The sequence below is a fragment of the Ceratosolen solmsi genome, unplaced genomic scaffold (assembly GCF_000503995.2).
Source record: "Ceratosolen solmsi marchali unplaced genomic scaffold, CerSol_1.0 scaffold35, whole genome shotgun sequence".
In the NCBI taxonomy this organism is placed as follows: Eukaryota; Metazoa; Arthropoda; class Insecta; order Hymenoptera; family Agaonidae; genus Ceratosolen; species Ceratosolen solmsi.
The window spans coordinates 8756703-8773214 of record NW_011948423.1 but is presented as its reverse complement, the minus strand read 5'-3'; the positions used below and the strand labels follow the sequence as shown (position 1 = coordinate 8773214).

Here is a 16512-nt window from a genome sequence, read left to right as displayed (position 1 = left end):
GCATTGTAAGTGAAATCTTAAATTGGACAATGTCGTAGAGTTTGTAAAATTATTATTTTTTTTATTTAACTAAAATAATTAATTTGAATGGAACATATTCACAGATGAGATTAAAAATTTCTCGCGGCTACATTTAAGATTTAATGTTTAAAATTATTACCAGGTCCATGAGATAAATAGATACATAGATTAATGCATAGATAAATAGATTTGTAGAGATGCATATATAGATATTAGGACAAACAGAATAAAAGAAATATCAGAATATCAACGGAGCTGTACTCCATAGTAGTTTTGAATTAAAATTACCTTTTTGATTTACTCAGTTTGACGTTGTATCTGTAGCTACGTTGTCGGCAACTTGTCATTGCTTGTTAATTGAAAATTTAAGGTAGACAGATATTAAGCCATAATCAATTTTGTTAAACTTATACTGTTATACTGTTAATATCGCAAGCATTCGTATCAAATTATAGTGAGCATTTTATGCTGGAACGTCAGGGTATGTAGCTATGCCGAAAAAGACTGTAAAATATGCACATTTGCGCGATTCAACATCTTCAGCTGAAATTGAAGTAACAGAAAAAATAAAACATCATCGTAGCGTACATATCGGTCCAAGAAACGGCCGGCGTTGGTTTTCCTTAAAAAAGCGTCTTGGTCTTCTCACAGACGATGATCTTGTTGTTTATTTACTCGATCTTGCTGACTCGATTGCTGCACGGTAAGTAAAACAAGTAGTAGATATTTTATAATATGTTTAACTACTACTTCTACAGTTTGCTTTTAAGTATTTGGATGTTTTTAAATGGATTTTCTCCTTTACAGTAGAGAAGACAATTGTCGTGAAAACATTGAAGCGTGGAAAATACAATGTGTGCAAGATAAAGAAAGATTGAGTATTGCAGAAAATGAAAATGTTAATCATGAAGTTTTGCGTACAGAACTACCAAGAAGAAGCATGAGAAAACTTGCAATTTTAGAAGAATCTGCAAAAAAAGAGAAGTGTGAAAAGGTTGACAGATTGATAAGCTTATCAAATAATTTAGATAAAATATCTCAAGATACAAAGTCTTGCTCAAAATCTGGTTCTCGTATTAGTAAAACAAAACGTCATAAAAATAAAGCAAGACATCATAAAGAAAAGCGCAAAAAAAGAAAACATCAAAAAGTAAAAAATTCAAAGGACGTAATTCCTATTTTAGATAATAGGGTGAAAGAAGATGTTCCTTGGGAATTTGATTCAGATATTGATTCAGAGAAAAGCCCTAATAACTTAGCGGAACATAATCTATCACAAGCATTAGAAAAAAAATCTAATTCTACAAATTTGAATAAAGTACTACCTATGCAAACATGTACCAATGCCACTCACGTTATTTGTCCAGAGAGTAATAAAATTGACATATCCGTTAATCAAAATTTTTTGAATACACAATATCCTCAAAAGCAATTAGAATTAAATGTGGTAGAAAATGCTAATACACAAATTTTAAAAGCAGAAAATAATTCAAATGGCTCTGTAAAATCAATAGTAGATTCTGTAGAGTCAAGTGAACCTTCAACTATCCAGTCAGAGAAGATTACACTGTATCAAAAAGGTATAGAAAGTCCACAAGTTTCTAACAGTGAAAATCAAAATAAAAAAAAAAAGCGTTCAAAACATGAATCGAATGAATCTTCTATTATGCTAGTAGGGCTAGATAAATCTTATTCTGATGAAGTAATACCAGTACAAAAGCGTGATAAGAAGAAAAATAAAGGAGATCAAATGAAAAAACATCGTGATGTTCGTAAAGCCCCACAGAATGGATTAATAATTGCAGATGATTGTCAAGATAAAGTTACTTGTCCAAAGGATGTAAGGCCAATTCCAGCTGTTGATAATTCGTTATGTAATAACACATTATTATCAGAAGGAAATGAAAATAATGGTACAGAACCACCAAGATTAGCTATTAAAATAAAATTATGTCAAGAATGCAACAGTCGACATTTACAAGATGCTTGTCCTTTACAAGAACCCAAATATACAATTAAAGATTCAATATCACTTGAAGATTGGATAAAACAGTATAATAACAATTTGGAAGTAATGAAAGCTTTCAATTCTAATGATCCTATGACTCAAGGCTATGGCAGACATACAGATGATGGTTTTGATTCTGAAGAAGAATCATCAGAACTATACAAATCAAAAATGAAAACAGATTGTGAAGAAAAACAACAAAGCATTGATACAAGTAGACCACTTTACGCAAGAGATTCTTTGCCTGAATGTTTAGAACTTAAATTATCAAATATGGATCATGGTCTTGGAGTATTTGTAAAAAGTGTTGTTCCCATGTATGCACAATTAGGACCTCTAATTGGTAAACCTGTTCAAGAAATGGACATTCCTGATGATTTTTCAATGAGACATATTTGGGAGGTATAAAACTATTTATTATTTATATTTAAATATATTGTTAATTTATTATTATTTATTAATTTGCTTATATTACTATCATTAATTTCAGATTGATCTTAATAATAAAACATTGTACATTAGCACTACTAACCCATTGACTAGTAATTGGATTCGTTATGTCAGACCAGCTGAAACTAAAGATAACAGAAATGTAACTGTCATTACTAAAAATGGAGAACTCTTTTTAGTTACAAGCAAAAGTCTAATTGCAGGAACAGAGTTGACATATTGGTCAGATTCGCAATCAACAACTTGGACTCGAAAAAATAAAATAGATAAAACAAGTAAGAATTCATATGAAAAACTAAATGCGAATAAGGAAAATTGGTTAAATTTTTTATTGAATCAATTTATTTTATTTTTTAAATAATCTTTATAAAGTATTAAAATACAATTCATTTTTAATTTCAGATTGTGGCGGATGTAATTTAAATTTTATACATCCAATCTATTATCGCTTACATTGTTGCATCTTCCATGATACAAATTACAGTCTTACCATAAGAAAATATCATTGCAAAGTTAATATCTGCCTTTTAATAATAAGCTCCATTATTGTTATCATTATTACCATTATTATCCTTATTATTGTTGTTATTATTATTATTATTATTATTATTATTTTTATTATTATTATTATTATTATACAATTTGCTTTGTGTAGATATGTGGTGCAGCTGTTTTGGGAAAAGACAATATTATGAAACATGCAGCTCAACTCCATGCAGGACGTGGTGCATATCAATGTCAGTATTGTAAAAAATTCTTTTTAAGACTTAATTATCTTGAAATGCATAGAACATATGGTTGTTCACAAAATCCTCAGAGATCTAGGCCATTATGCGATTTTTGTGGACGAAAGTTTTGCCAACCACAAAAACTTAAAGTTCATATCAAAAGAATGCACAGTGGTAATTATATTTTGCTTTTAAATAAAATTAATAAAATCTCAACATATTTATTGTAAAATTGATTTTCAGATATGTCAGAAGTATTGCGAGAATTCCAATGCAAACTTTGTTTAAAACTACTTGGTTCTCGTGCTGCTCTTCAACGACATATGAAAGAAGTTCATCATAAAGATGTTGTTGGAGCGGCTACTTGTGACCGTTGTGGTAAGATGTTTCAAAATAAAAGTAATTTAAAAATACATATGTTGACCCACAGCGGAGTTAAACCTTTCAAGTAAGATATATTTTTTTAAATTAACAATTATACTGAATAATAATCTATTATTAGTACCATATGTTTTATATATTTATTTATATATGACAGATGTAAGGAAAATGGTTGTAAAGCAGCTTTCACGACAAAACAGTGCCTACAATTTCATTATAAAAAAGTACATGGCCTTAGTGAAGAAATGATGCCAAAAATTGAACGTTCAGTAGCCTACACATTTGATGCCTATAGTGGTGGTTTAGTAGAAGATCTTGGTAGAGGGAAAAGCCCCAAATTCAATGCTGGTAACTCACAGGTAAGAACATAAAAGAGGATATGGATAAATTAATTATGCATAATAGGAATTATATATATTGTTTAACGAAAAACTCTTTTAATAACAGGATAACAGCGATAGTTTAGCATCATTCGACGACTGTAGTAGCGAAAATAATAATGCATCATCGATCGCCGAATTACCGTGCAGAAGTAATAGTAGTAGTAGTAATAGTAGTACATCTTGTAATAAACAACAACAGGTTAATGTAGAATCGCATAACCAAATATCAACTGTAATTACCAGAGATTCAGCAGTGGAAAGTGCTGAGTCGGATGCTGATATATATGGTCAGCCATTAGAATTAAATAAAACTAATAAAAAATGGATAACTGAATTTGACCCAGCAACAGATACACCACCGTCTACGTTAGCAGCAGATATATACGACTTTCATGAAAATAGACGAGACGAGACAAAGATTCAATCGTCGAATTCAACATTTATAGACGAACCAAAACTTGGTATAAGTATGTATAGAAGAACCGAAAGTGCGAGTGCTAGTCTCCTTGTCGAAGCTGCTCTTGATGCTGCTGAAAGAGAAATCGGAGCTGTATCTAGTCCAATATTAGAGGAAAATGATCGCGAGTCTAATTTATATTCCATTTCAAGTGATCTTGATTTTAAAACTAACTGTGCACAGAATGAACATCAAGTTGTACAAAACTCGCCCGAAACACATCTCGACACATATATTCAAGATGAACAGAGCACTACCCAGACTAGAGCTACACATACACCTCCCAGCCATTTGCATCTAGACTACCATATACATAGGCCACTCGATTATGTAAGCGCGGCTAATAGATCGCACAGTATTGAACAATATCTTGAACAAGACATTCAACGCGTCATTCACATTAATCAAGATTTAACATCTCCTTCACGATATCAACAAAACCTTTCACATTCACACCCTCAGCCACATTTGCAACCAGAATCGTTATCGGGTGATGAAGGTGATTCTGTTGCTCAAAATTTGAGCCTACCCATGAAGGAAAAGAGCATGCAGCAACTTGAATTAGCCAAGTATGATGGTCTTGAAAGTGAATTTGCTTTGGTTAATAGAGACCGGGCGAGATTCGAACATTTTGTTGTGCAACCTGCGGGAGATCAGGGCTTAGATATGTCAGCTAGGGGATTTCAACAAGCTTTTGAATCCCAAATACAAACCAGCGCTCATCATCACCATCATCATCATCATCACCATCGTCATCATCTATATGAAATGAGCGAGCGAGAGCGTCAAGGTGTTGATTTGAGTAGAACAGCTTCCTGTATGTCTCCACCAACTTATCCCTCTCCTTATCCTCCTTATTCTCATGTTGATGTGCCAAGAGTAGCTAGTTTAGAATCGGCATCAAGATCTCATCATTTACACACGTCAGTCTCACGAATAATTACCAGTCCTCAACCTGCGAGTTCTATGACTTCTCATTTAGTACCAGAAAGTCTGGAGTCTCGCATTTTATCCCCACCTCCGCCGTCAATGCCTGCTTATAATACAGCTTATCCTGTAGGACCTAGTCCTTATCATACGTCCAGGTCAGGATACCATTATTCTGGATATTATTAGTGTATACAATTATCAATGTCTTATAGTTTTCTGTATTTATTTATAACTCAAAAGTTCATTGTCAAATTTGTATACATGACAGACGATCGTGATACCCTTTTTGCCTGAAGCATTTTCTTACGTATCTTTATTTAATTTTTTATTTATATTTACAATTACAAATATTATTATATAGAAATTTGCGATAATTGTATTAAGGATATATTTTTATTGTAAAATATTATTTTATTTATTTGGTAACAGGTAAATATTGATGCCATAATCATAATATTCTTTGCAATATGTGAGAAATCATGTTAAATACGAAATTTTAATGAATTACATGAAATTAGTAAATTAGTTATTAGAATCAAGTAACTAACTTGCTATATATTATGTCTAGCAGACATACTAGTGTTTACACGGTAATACCATTATTGATATTAATTTTGTTTATCTAGTCACCATCCGCACAGCATATCAAGTATATAAGTAGTTATGTTTTTTTTTATATTTTACTGAGCTAAAGCTGTGTTCATTTCTTCAAATGGAGAAGTTAAATGAAATATGATTTAATTGTTTGATATTAAATTGCATTGGTCAATTAAATTTGAGAAGTTGCACACTCCATTAAATTAATGTACCTTTTTTTTATTAAGGTTATAAGAATATTTTTGTTTATATTTTAATATAAAATGTTCTCTAGTCATTTATTACATTTTATTAAATACAAATTGCAAAAAAAAAAAAATATATATATATAATAACAGTGTAATGTAATAATTTTATTTTCAAATTTACTGGAGAGAAATGAACACCAGTGTTATATGCAGCAGTGATTTAGAAAATTAAACAGAAAATAACAAATACTCGTTAAACTGCTGTAAAATATCGAAACTTATTTTTATGCATTAAATAGTTGAATTATAAAACATAATATTTCTACATATAATTACATTTATTTATATTTTCTATTTTATAATAGATTTTTTATCGAATATTTATAGGAAAAATTTGTGATTTTTTAACTACACGTTTATTTTTTTCATAAAAAGATAAAATCTTTAAAATATGAAAATCTTTATATGTACAAAAATGAAATTGAATAGTGCAATAATTATTAGTTGTATAAATAAATTATACAAAAATATTTCAACAAATTATTTATATTTTTTGTTGTTAAATAAAACTAAGTTAACTAATTTTTACAAATATTTTTATTTTCTGTAACTCATTCATATTAATTTAAATTACACATTTATATTTGGAACTTTTGTAAAATATAAATTTTTAATTTTATTACCTATTGAATAATTTATGGATTGATTTAAAAAATTTTTAATTTTTTACAACAGTTTAATGATGTTAGATTATTTATTTAGTATATTTAGTATATAAATTATTTATTTAGTATATTTATATGGAATTTATGTTTTTTAACATAAATTTTGATGTTGATCGTATTGACTCCAAGATAAATATTTGCTTCTTTTATAATTATAAAATTTGCCATGGTCTGTAATTTAATATTATAAAAAACAATCAGCCTTTTATTTTTCAGATGTTAAATGTATGTACATTAGGATTAGAATAATATTTCAATTTCGAGAAGTAGGGATTATAGAAAATTTGTATTATTTATTACTGCTAGGAATGAGAATGTGTGATTACGATGACATTAACTTAGCATCCAAAAAATAAAATTTTTCTTATAGAATACAATTTTATGGTTCTATAATCACTTGTCAATTTAAATTAATATTTGTTACGTATAGTTATAAAGACTTATTTTCATTTATTTTCTTAACCAAAGAATTAATTAATATAAAATTGTGTGCCAAAATGTTTAGTAAATATTTATTGATTTAAGGTGATTCTGCATAAGTGCCAAATGCAGATTTTATAAATGATTGTATTGTAAAGAGATTAGTAATAAGATTATTCTTTGAATAAATATTTATCATTTTATTTATAATTTGTGAAAACTAAAATCAAAATCAAATGTAATAAAAAGTCTAATCAAAAATCATAGTACATAATATACACGCAATTTGATTGGAAAGTATAATTTTTTCTATGTGCATTAGAATATTAAAATACTTTTATGGTATTATAGTACATTAAATAATCTCATAAAATAATACTAATAATTAAAATTTCAACTAATAATTGAAAATGTACAACTAACCTTTTCATACATGATAAACAAAATCTTCTAGAATGTCCGAATGTGTTTTAAAAATAAGCTTAAAACATCTATGAGATTAATTTAAAAACAAATTAAGAAAATTGTTAATAACACTTTTTACTCGAAGTTTATAAGAAATTTTAAAACATTTAATACTATACATTAATATTTGAATTAGATTAAATTTATATCTTAAATGCTACTAATTTTACTTGGATGTTTTTTAATGTTGTATGCTCGATAACATCTTTTTACATAAAGTCTTAAGATGGCATGAAGCGTTGCTGAGGCTTATTATTATTATTATTATTATTATTATTAATTAAAATATAATTATAAAAATAATACACGGTTCTTATGTGGGATCACAGTACATTTATATTTTTATATTTATGGAACATTTAAAAATGTCTTTCCATGTAATGTAACATACATATCTTATGTACTCGTCACAATTATTCAATGTAAATTATTACTTAATATAATACAAAAGCATATATTGTTCTTAAGAAAAATGCTATATTTTACACATTTGAAAATAACTTTTTAAATGTTTTTTGAAATTATATTTGTAACATTTTTTTGTTAAAAGAATTAAAAATAAAATACTAATAAAAAAAATGTATACAAAACATTCAAAGGAGTAGGAGTATAAATTTCAATCCATTGAAATGGTTTTATTAAAAAAATTAAGTATCATAATTAAAAATAAAAATGTTTTAGGGGCTATCTACATTTATATACTTATATCATAGATTTAAAAGTAATTTACATTTAAGTAATTGTAAACATTGTACTGTAATTTTGAATTTATAATAATTAAGTAAATCAAAAAATGAATAATTTCATCATATAATTCTGAAAAATATATTTAATTCTTGTATAACTTTGGGACCAACCAATGTTTAAAAAATTTTGTTTTTCAAATCTTCAAAATTAGAATTAAAATACTTATGCAGTGTATTGTGAAACTTTATATTGCAGACTTAATGAATTGCTTTAATGTAATTAAAAGGGCTTTGTAAGTTTAAATATTTAGAAGAACTATTTTGAATGTTATTCGACAATTGAATTAACTTTGCACATATTCTTAAAAACGATTAATAAATTTTGAATAAAAAACTATAAATGTATATATTCGAATATTTTTTCATTGTATATATATATATATATATATATATAAATTATTTTCGTTGCATATTTAAAATATTGAAGAACGATTAATATTTTTGTTCAAATAAATGATTTTAAAATTAGTTTAAAACTTTATTTGCTTTTATTAATTTCAGAGAATTAAAATTTATTAAAATTAAAATTATTCAAAGTTTAACAATTTTACAATTTAGACGTGGTAAATTTGTATAATGTTACTATTTTTCTGTCATCTCTCTTATTTATTAATTTAGCTACTTCATTTTTTAGAACTTTTTATTTTCTATAATATATTTATTGTTAAATAAGTAATTTTATTTTTATTATTATTTCCAAAACTAGTAATTATTAGAATAAGGAACACTAATATATTATTTTCATTGTAGATATTTATAGGTATAAAATATAAAAGCAGGTGATCCTCGGTAAAAATTAATTTTTTCCAGTACATATTAAAAAATGTATGATATTAAATTCAGTTTAAATTTTTGCATTTTTAATGATCCCAACCGAGGTCAGCTAATATTGTACATAAATTTAAATGTAATTTAATTTTAAATGGTATGTAACATTAGTTCAAATTTAATATTATATATTAAAAGTAACTTATAGTAAACTCGAGTATTAAATAATGATAGTTAGAAATTTAACTTATTGTCTATTTTATGTAAATGAATGTTATTTTTAATCTCTAAAATATATTATTAGATTTTGACAGAGAATGATTAATATAGATTAGTTAAAAGGAACATTATACTAGAATGCACTCGCATATACGCGCATCAATTTTTTTATGTATAATAATTATTATACAAATCATAGAATTTCACATAGTGTGTGCATAATAATTAGCATAAAATTTTATTTCTTTAATATGAAAATTGAAATTCATTGGATTGTAATGCAAAAATATTTATCCGAAACTATTAAATTTTGAATACTGTTGCAATAAGTTTACTTTATATTATATAACGTATTAGAACGGGACTTTTGTGTATGAAAATCTATCCCATATATAGTTTTACAATCTATATATTTCATTAGATTGACATTCTACTTTTGTGTAGTTCATATATATATATATACTTTTTACGAGTCCTTATATATACACTTATTTCGTTATTAATCATTTACTAAGATCTAGATTTTATCTAGATTTTCTGTCACTTCTTTTTTCACAGCGATATCAGTCTATTGAACTCTCACTTTTATTATTCTCAGTTTTAATTTTTATTTTAATTTGTTAAATCTTTATGTGCCACAACACAGAAAATATCTACATTTATTCGTTATAGAAGGATTAAAAAGAATTTTTTGATTTATTGAATGATAAATTTTTTTAATAAAAATAATATTGAATACCGAACATTTATATTTAATAGCGATCAAATGTTTAGAAAATTTATTATCAACTCAATTATGGAAATATACGGCTTGAACAATTCAGATTAGCAATTGTTTTATACTGAAATTTTAGCAGATCCAGAAAACTCTTTATGGTTATTTTTACTTATATATATACATATTTTTTGCACAAAAATTCACATGTTTAAATTATATTCACAACATAATGAGTAACATTTTAATAATATTCAAAAACTCATGCTAGATCTTGTATACTAAATAACTTAAAGGCGTAAAATAAAACGTATGGTAAGTACCGAAATTGCATTGATTACTGTAACATAATGATCATAAAATAAGTATATTTTGTGTTTCAACTCCATGCCATCTTGAATAAGTTTAAGAATTTAGTTAGAATTATTATCCCTTGACCTAATTATTTCATGCTTGCAAGTGATTCTCACGAAAGACAATTAATCACTTATTCTGTATACAGTTCACTATTTTATGCTTTATCAACTTTTTTGTCAACAAATGTTTGCTATCTTCCATTCCTGTTAACTTTCAGTGCATGGCAAGTATTGTGGTTACCACACTAAATAAAATGTAAAAACTATTTATATAAGGTGCACATGGCCCAGAGATTGTTGAAACAGCTCTTAATTAATATTAAAAAGTGCGTATTCTTAAAATGACATTTTAAAAGGGTGCTTAGATTATATTATAGCGGATTGTATCACATATCAAATAAGCATTCACGTAAATGAACACTATTCAAAGCTAAACCTTTTCCGAGGCTTATCATAAGTTGGATAAAATTAAAACGTTATAGTTGTAATACTATGGTAATATTCTGATTAATACTATAGTAAATATATGGAAGCTCTTACACACTATGTAGTTTAACTATACCTTAGAATGCTATAAGTGAGAAGTATTATATGTCGTATAAAAAAATTTATTAACAATAACGTACTATGACTTGTAGTCTGAAAGCCACTGATGCCCCTTTTTTGAACATCAAAGTAAGTTCCAAAATGTAAAAGACAATCCAAATTAAAGATATATATATATCATATACCATGAGATCAAAGACTTAATATAAAGTTATAATTTAATCTAGAAGAGGAAAACCAACGGTGTTTTCGAACCTATTGTCAAAGATCAAAAGACTTGCTATTCATTTTAACTGATTGAATAAATTGATTCATAATGAATTCCTATATGCTACTGAGCTACTTATGAATCAATAATATTCCTAACGAAAGTAACATCGCTCAGAGTATTGTGCAATTAAAGAATCGTAATTACAAATTGTAAAACTTAAGTTTAGTGATAACAAGATAAGTTGAAAGCAGTAAAATTAAAAAATCAATCATTTCTAAGCATTTCTAAGCATTTAAAAATGGTAAGTATAACAATACATATAAATGCATTAATAAGTGATGCAAAGTTTTATAATACATTATTATTCAGTCAAGTCGACAAATAATTGAGTAATGACTTAATAGCACAATACAATATTTTCTTAAAAATATTAAAAATGTTATATAAAATCTAATACATTAAACATAAGTCGAACTTATTTTTTGTTGGCATTTAATAGTATTATATATAGAAGCATAAACATAATTTTTATGAAAAATTAAGTCATTTTAGAATATGTAGTACATAATACAATCGAAATTGTAAGCTCTGCAAATTTCAGAAACTCAAAAATACATATTAATAAATTATGATAATTTCTTTATATGCAATTCATACTGGGGCAAATTAACTGTTAGTAAAACAAATAAAATAAAGTAAAACTTATAGCGATTATAATTCAAATAATTATTTCAATAATAATTATAATTAAATTCAAATTTTAATGAATTTTATAAAATTATTCAAATTTTAATTCTTCCAAAACATAATGAGTATAAAATAAGAAGAATCTAACGTTATCAATCCTAGCATTTACTTTAGATGGTTTTGATTAAATGTCCTTATGAAATATTTATTGCATGTATATTCACATCAATACGAATAAATATGAGAGTTCATATAAATTTATTATAAATATTATAATAAACTATAAAATAAAAAATATATTGTAAAAAAAAACAAATAATACATATCATGATAGGTACATATAAGGCAAAAATAGTATTTAAATATTATTTATTTAAAAAATTTTACCTCGCTTTATAAGAGTATACGGATAATTCTCAATGGATAATCAAACTGATAATATGAAAAATATAAATCTACATCAAATATAGAAGTTGATGATATATATAATATAATACATTTAATAAAATACAATTTTTGTTAAGAAAACAATTAATATTGATACGTGAATTTAATAAATAATGTATTTTACACGAAAGCATCGCCATTAAATTTCACTATATTTACTAGCAATTTATTTGATATATTCCACAGATAGGCAAAATTTTTCTTAATACAATTTGGAATTAGCAAATATTTAATATATTTTTATATAATTTTAGTAAATTCTTAATTATCCTAAGTAATTCTTTTCTTATAAAAAATAAATGTATAAATTCACGTGACTTACTAATTACAATATATTTTAAGTTAAAATGTATGTATATTTTCATTTCTTAATAACCAATGTTTTCTCAAATAAGTTATCAAAATAAGTTAATCGTTAATAAACAATGATAAAATTACATACTATCATAAACAATTCAAGTTATATGACAATTTCTACTAAATAAGTAATTAATATAATTAAGTGCAATTTAATGTTTATAAAAATTAAGAATAACTAAGAATGATTATTATAATAAATTCGCTAAAAAATGTAGCATATCATTTTCTAACCCGGAAAGTATCAAACTTAGAATCTAAAAATATGCAATCAAATTGTAATCTCAATCACGTTAAAGAATGAGATTTAATGATAATGATTAAAAGTAAATATTTCTTATATGAAAAGTACACAATAAATCATTAGATAAGTTAACAATATACTAACTGACATTGAAATAAAATCAATAAATAAATTAAACAAGGCATATGAATAATAATGATAAACGTGTGTATACCAACCTGTCATCGAAATAAACGTTAAATTCTAATGTTATTGTCGGCTTTAAACATATAGCACACTTGGAAAATAACATATTTATCATTTTTAACATTTACCTAAACAGAACACAATTATCATAGCACAAATTAACAACATGTTCGGTTACAAAAATTTGTCGACATGAAAATAAAGATGAATTGATTGGAACGAAGAAACACTAATATGATTAATCTTAATGAATACGTTATGGAAAAGATGTTCGAAAGCTTTCAAATATTAAAAATCACAAAATCTAGAAAAAAGGTAAATAATAATGTTTAATGAATTCATTAGGATTTTTAGTAATAAATAAAACCTATTATTTAAATTTTATATTTCTATTAAAACGATGGTTATACATAGCTTATAAATTTTATTATATTGATATTTATTAGTTATTTAATATTATAATAAATTTTTAATATAAAATTATGCTATTTTTATACATTTTTAACATAACAGACAGACAAACAAATACGCACACGTATTATCAGAATTAAACATTTATCATAATGTTTAAAAGTTAGAGAACATTAGACAAAATTAGACAAAAACCATGAAATTATATTATATAATAATATAATATAATTATGAGTGCAAATGAATGTAGATTAATAAAAGTAATTCAATTATGTATGTTTAATCATTAAAGACTGTCATACCGTCCATAAAAATTAATTAATGCGAGGAATTTATAACAGTTTTACCCGCAAACAGATACATAATAAGATTATATATCATGGAAATAAATAAGATATATTTAACTCAAATGTAGTTCGTAGAAATGTCTTTGAGAAAATATGATATAGTAAAGAACTAATAGTATTTACAAAAATAAGTCATTCAAACTAAATTCTAGATATAATTGTATATAAGTATAGATATAATTAATAGATATAATTGTAAAACATAATACATATAATTATAATATCATAAAATATGATAAGTAAGCAAGCGTATCTTAATCAATTCGCTAGTCATCATGCTAGTCGATTAACATTTTACTAAGAATATAGAAACGCATTAATATTTTATTATATAGTAATATTAAAATATATCAATTTAATAGTCAGCTGTTTACCTGAAAGGAAGTACAAACTCAAAATTCAAATGTTATTTCCATAAATAAATTATCCAAGAGAACGGTAATCTAAAGCTATCCCACTTCATTGACGAATCATATGGATTATCGAGCATTAAAACAAATGATCCAAGCTGATGAAAGATCATTGTCCGTATAGTTAATAAATAACATGTAATAAAGATTTTTTGACAGTATACATTATATTTATTTCATATTTAGCGATCATCTTGCAGTAATCTACGTTTCTTACGTTAAACAGCAGAACATTAGAGATTTAGAAAGCTATAAATAGTATAATTAATATACATACATTATAACTAGTATAAGTAATAGAGATTTAATTTAATAATTTAAATAAATATATATAATATCTAATATATAATTATTTATTTTATTTATTTATTATATTATTATAATTATATATTAATATATTAGTATATTATTCGATTAGAATAAGTATATTATTTATTATATAATAATATATAATATAATAAATAATAAAAAAATATATACGTTTTTAACATTTCTATGTAGAATTTATTAATATATATATATATATATATATATATATATATATATATAAAAGAAATTGCATAATTAGAAAAAGTAAAGGCATAGAATAAAAGAAAAAAGTTTATTTAAATAAATATTCGTTAATGAGCATTTTTTATAATGTCAAATCAGAGTTAAAGTGTGAGAATAAATTAACAGGAATCAATTAAAAACATTTATTTTAGCAGTAAAATTATAATATTATTATTAATATTAATTATATTAATTATAATATTAATATAATATATTAATTATAATATTAATATTATTATAATATTATATATAATAAAATTATAATAAAGAATAATATAAATGGGAGAAAGGTTGTATTGTCAAATGAAATAAAATTTTTAAAATAAAATTATAAATATTTTTACCCACTTACTATTCAAGTCTGCTCCTAATGCGGAATAAATTAATTATGTATTAATAATTATAAGCAAGTTAGAAAAATTTAAACTTATACGTAATTTGAATATTAGTCATGTGCTTACAAACAATCCATTTTTAACTTAACAATTCTACTTGTCAGAATACCGTTACAACCATGAACTCTCAGACTTACGATGAATTTGATGATTATAAATGCGTAGTTTAATGTTTATATGTTACGTGGTTCCATGGTGCAATACAGTTTTCATGGGTAAAAGTTTCAATGTTAAAGATCAATGTGAAGGTAAAAAGGAAAACTCCAAACTAATATTTGTAATCTCCGGTAAAAGTCGGAGGGATTGAGGAAGGTACGCCAGTCAGGACGATCAGAAACAATTGACTTATATCATTACGTGCATGAAGTCACATCTGGAGAAGTTTTGCAATGGGACAATGCGCATGGCAGCACACAGGAGAAAGTACATAGCACCGAAGAGAAACAACAATGAGAAATCTTAGCCAGGACTATGCAGACATTTACCTCTGCTTCATGCGCACTTACGTACGCACTCGAATGCATTAAAATGGACCGCGTTCATATATGCTCTTGATACACTTATAAACTCGTATACATCCTTTTGTGTTCAAGCACATTTGTAACGGAGCAATCCATTGCAAAATGGATTATGAGACTGAATATATAGCAATAGGATATTACAAAATTATACTAAATAAATAAATATAACGATGATATTATAATACACAGAGAAATAATAATGCATTATTATACAGAGATAGTTAAATAAATGAAGAAAAATTTGTAATATTATAAAATGAAGATATTCGAGAGGATAATATCATAAAATAGAACAGAAAACATCACCAAATATCACTTAGATGGATAATAATTTTCTTTTAAAATATGATCAAATTATGAAAAAATATTGAGAATCTTATATAAGACGTTGAAAAATGCTTCAGCTCGTAAAATTCAACGAAAGTAAAAAATTCTACGAAGAAAAAGTTAATATAATTAATTTATTATATGCTCTAAGTCATTATAATACAACAATTGTACATAAAAAATACTATTACTACTGTTTAATAAGTAATAAATTCAACGCATTATTAATTGCCATTCTTAATTATTTATATAATTATTATAGATTTGTATCTTTAATAATATTGTACATGTGAGAGAAATGTTCGATTATTAAT

The 16512-nt window shown here is 25.1% G+C and overlaps 1 protein-coding gene across 1 annotated transcript; it reads left to right on the top strand.

Annotated features, from left to right (window-relative positions):
• Positions 1-267: 267 nt before the first annotated feature.
• On the top strand, positions 268-5643 carry LOC105362345 (uncharacterized). Its single transcript, XM_011499772.1, has 8 exons — positions 268-724; positions 829-2431; positions 2520-2754; positions 2882-2991; positions 3135-3381; positions 3451-3655; positions 3746-3947; positions 4036-5643. The coding sequence occupies exons 1-8, from the start codon at positions 513-515 to the stop codon at positions 5542-5544; spliced, it is 4323 nt and encodes a 1440-aa protein (XP_011498074.1). The 5' UTR covers positions 268-512; the 3' UTR covers positions 5545-5643.
• The last annotated feature ends 10869 nt before the right edge of the window (positions 5644-16512 follow it).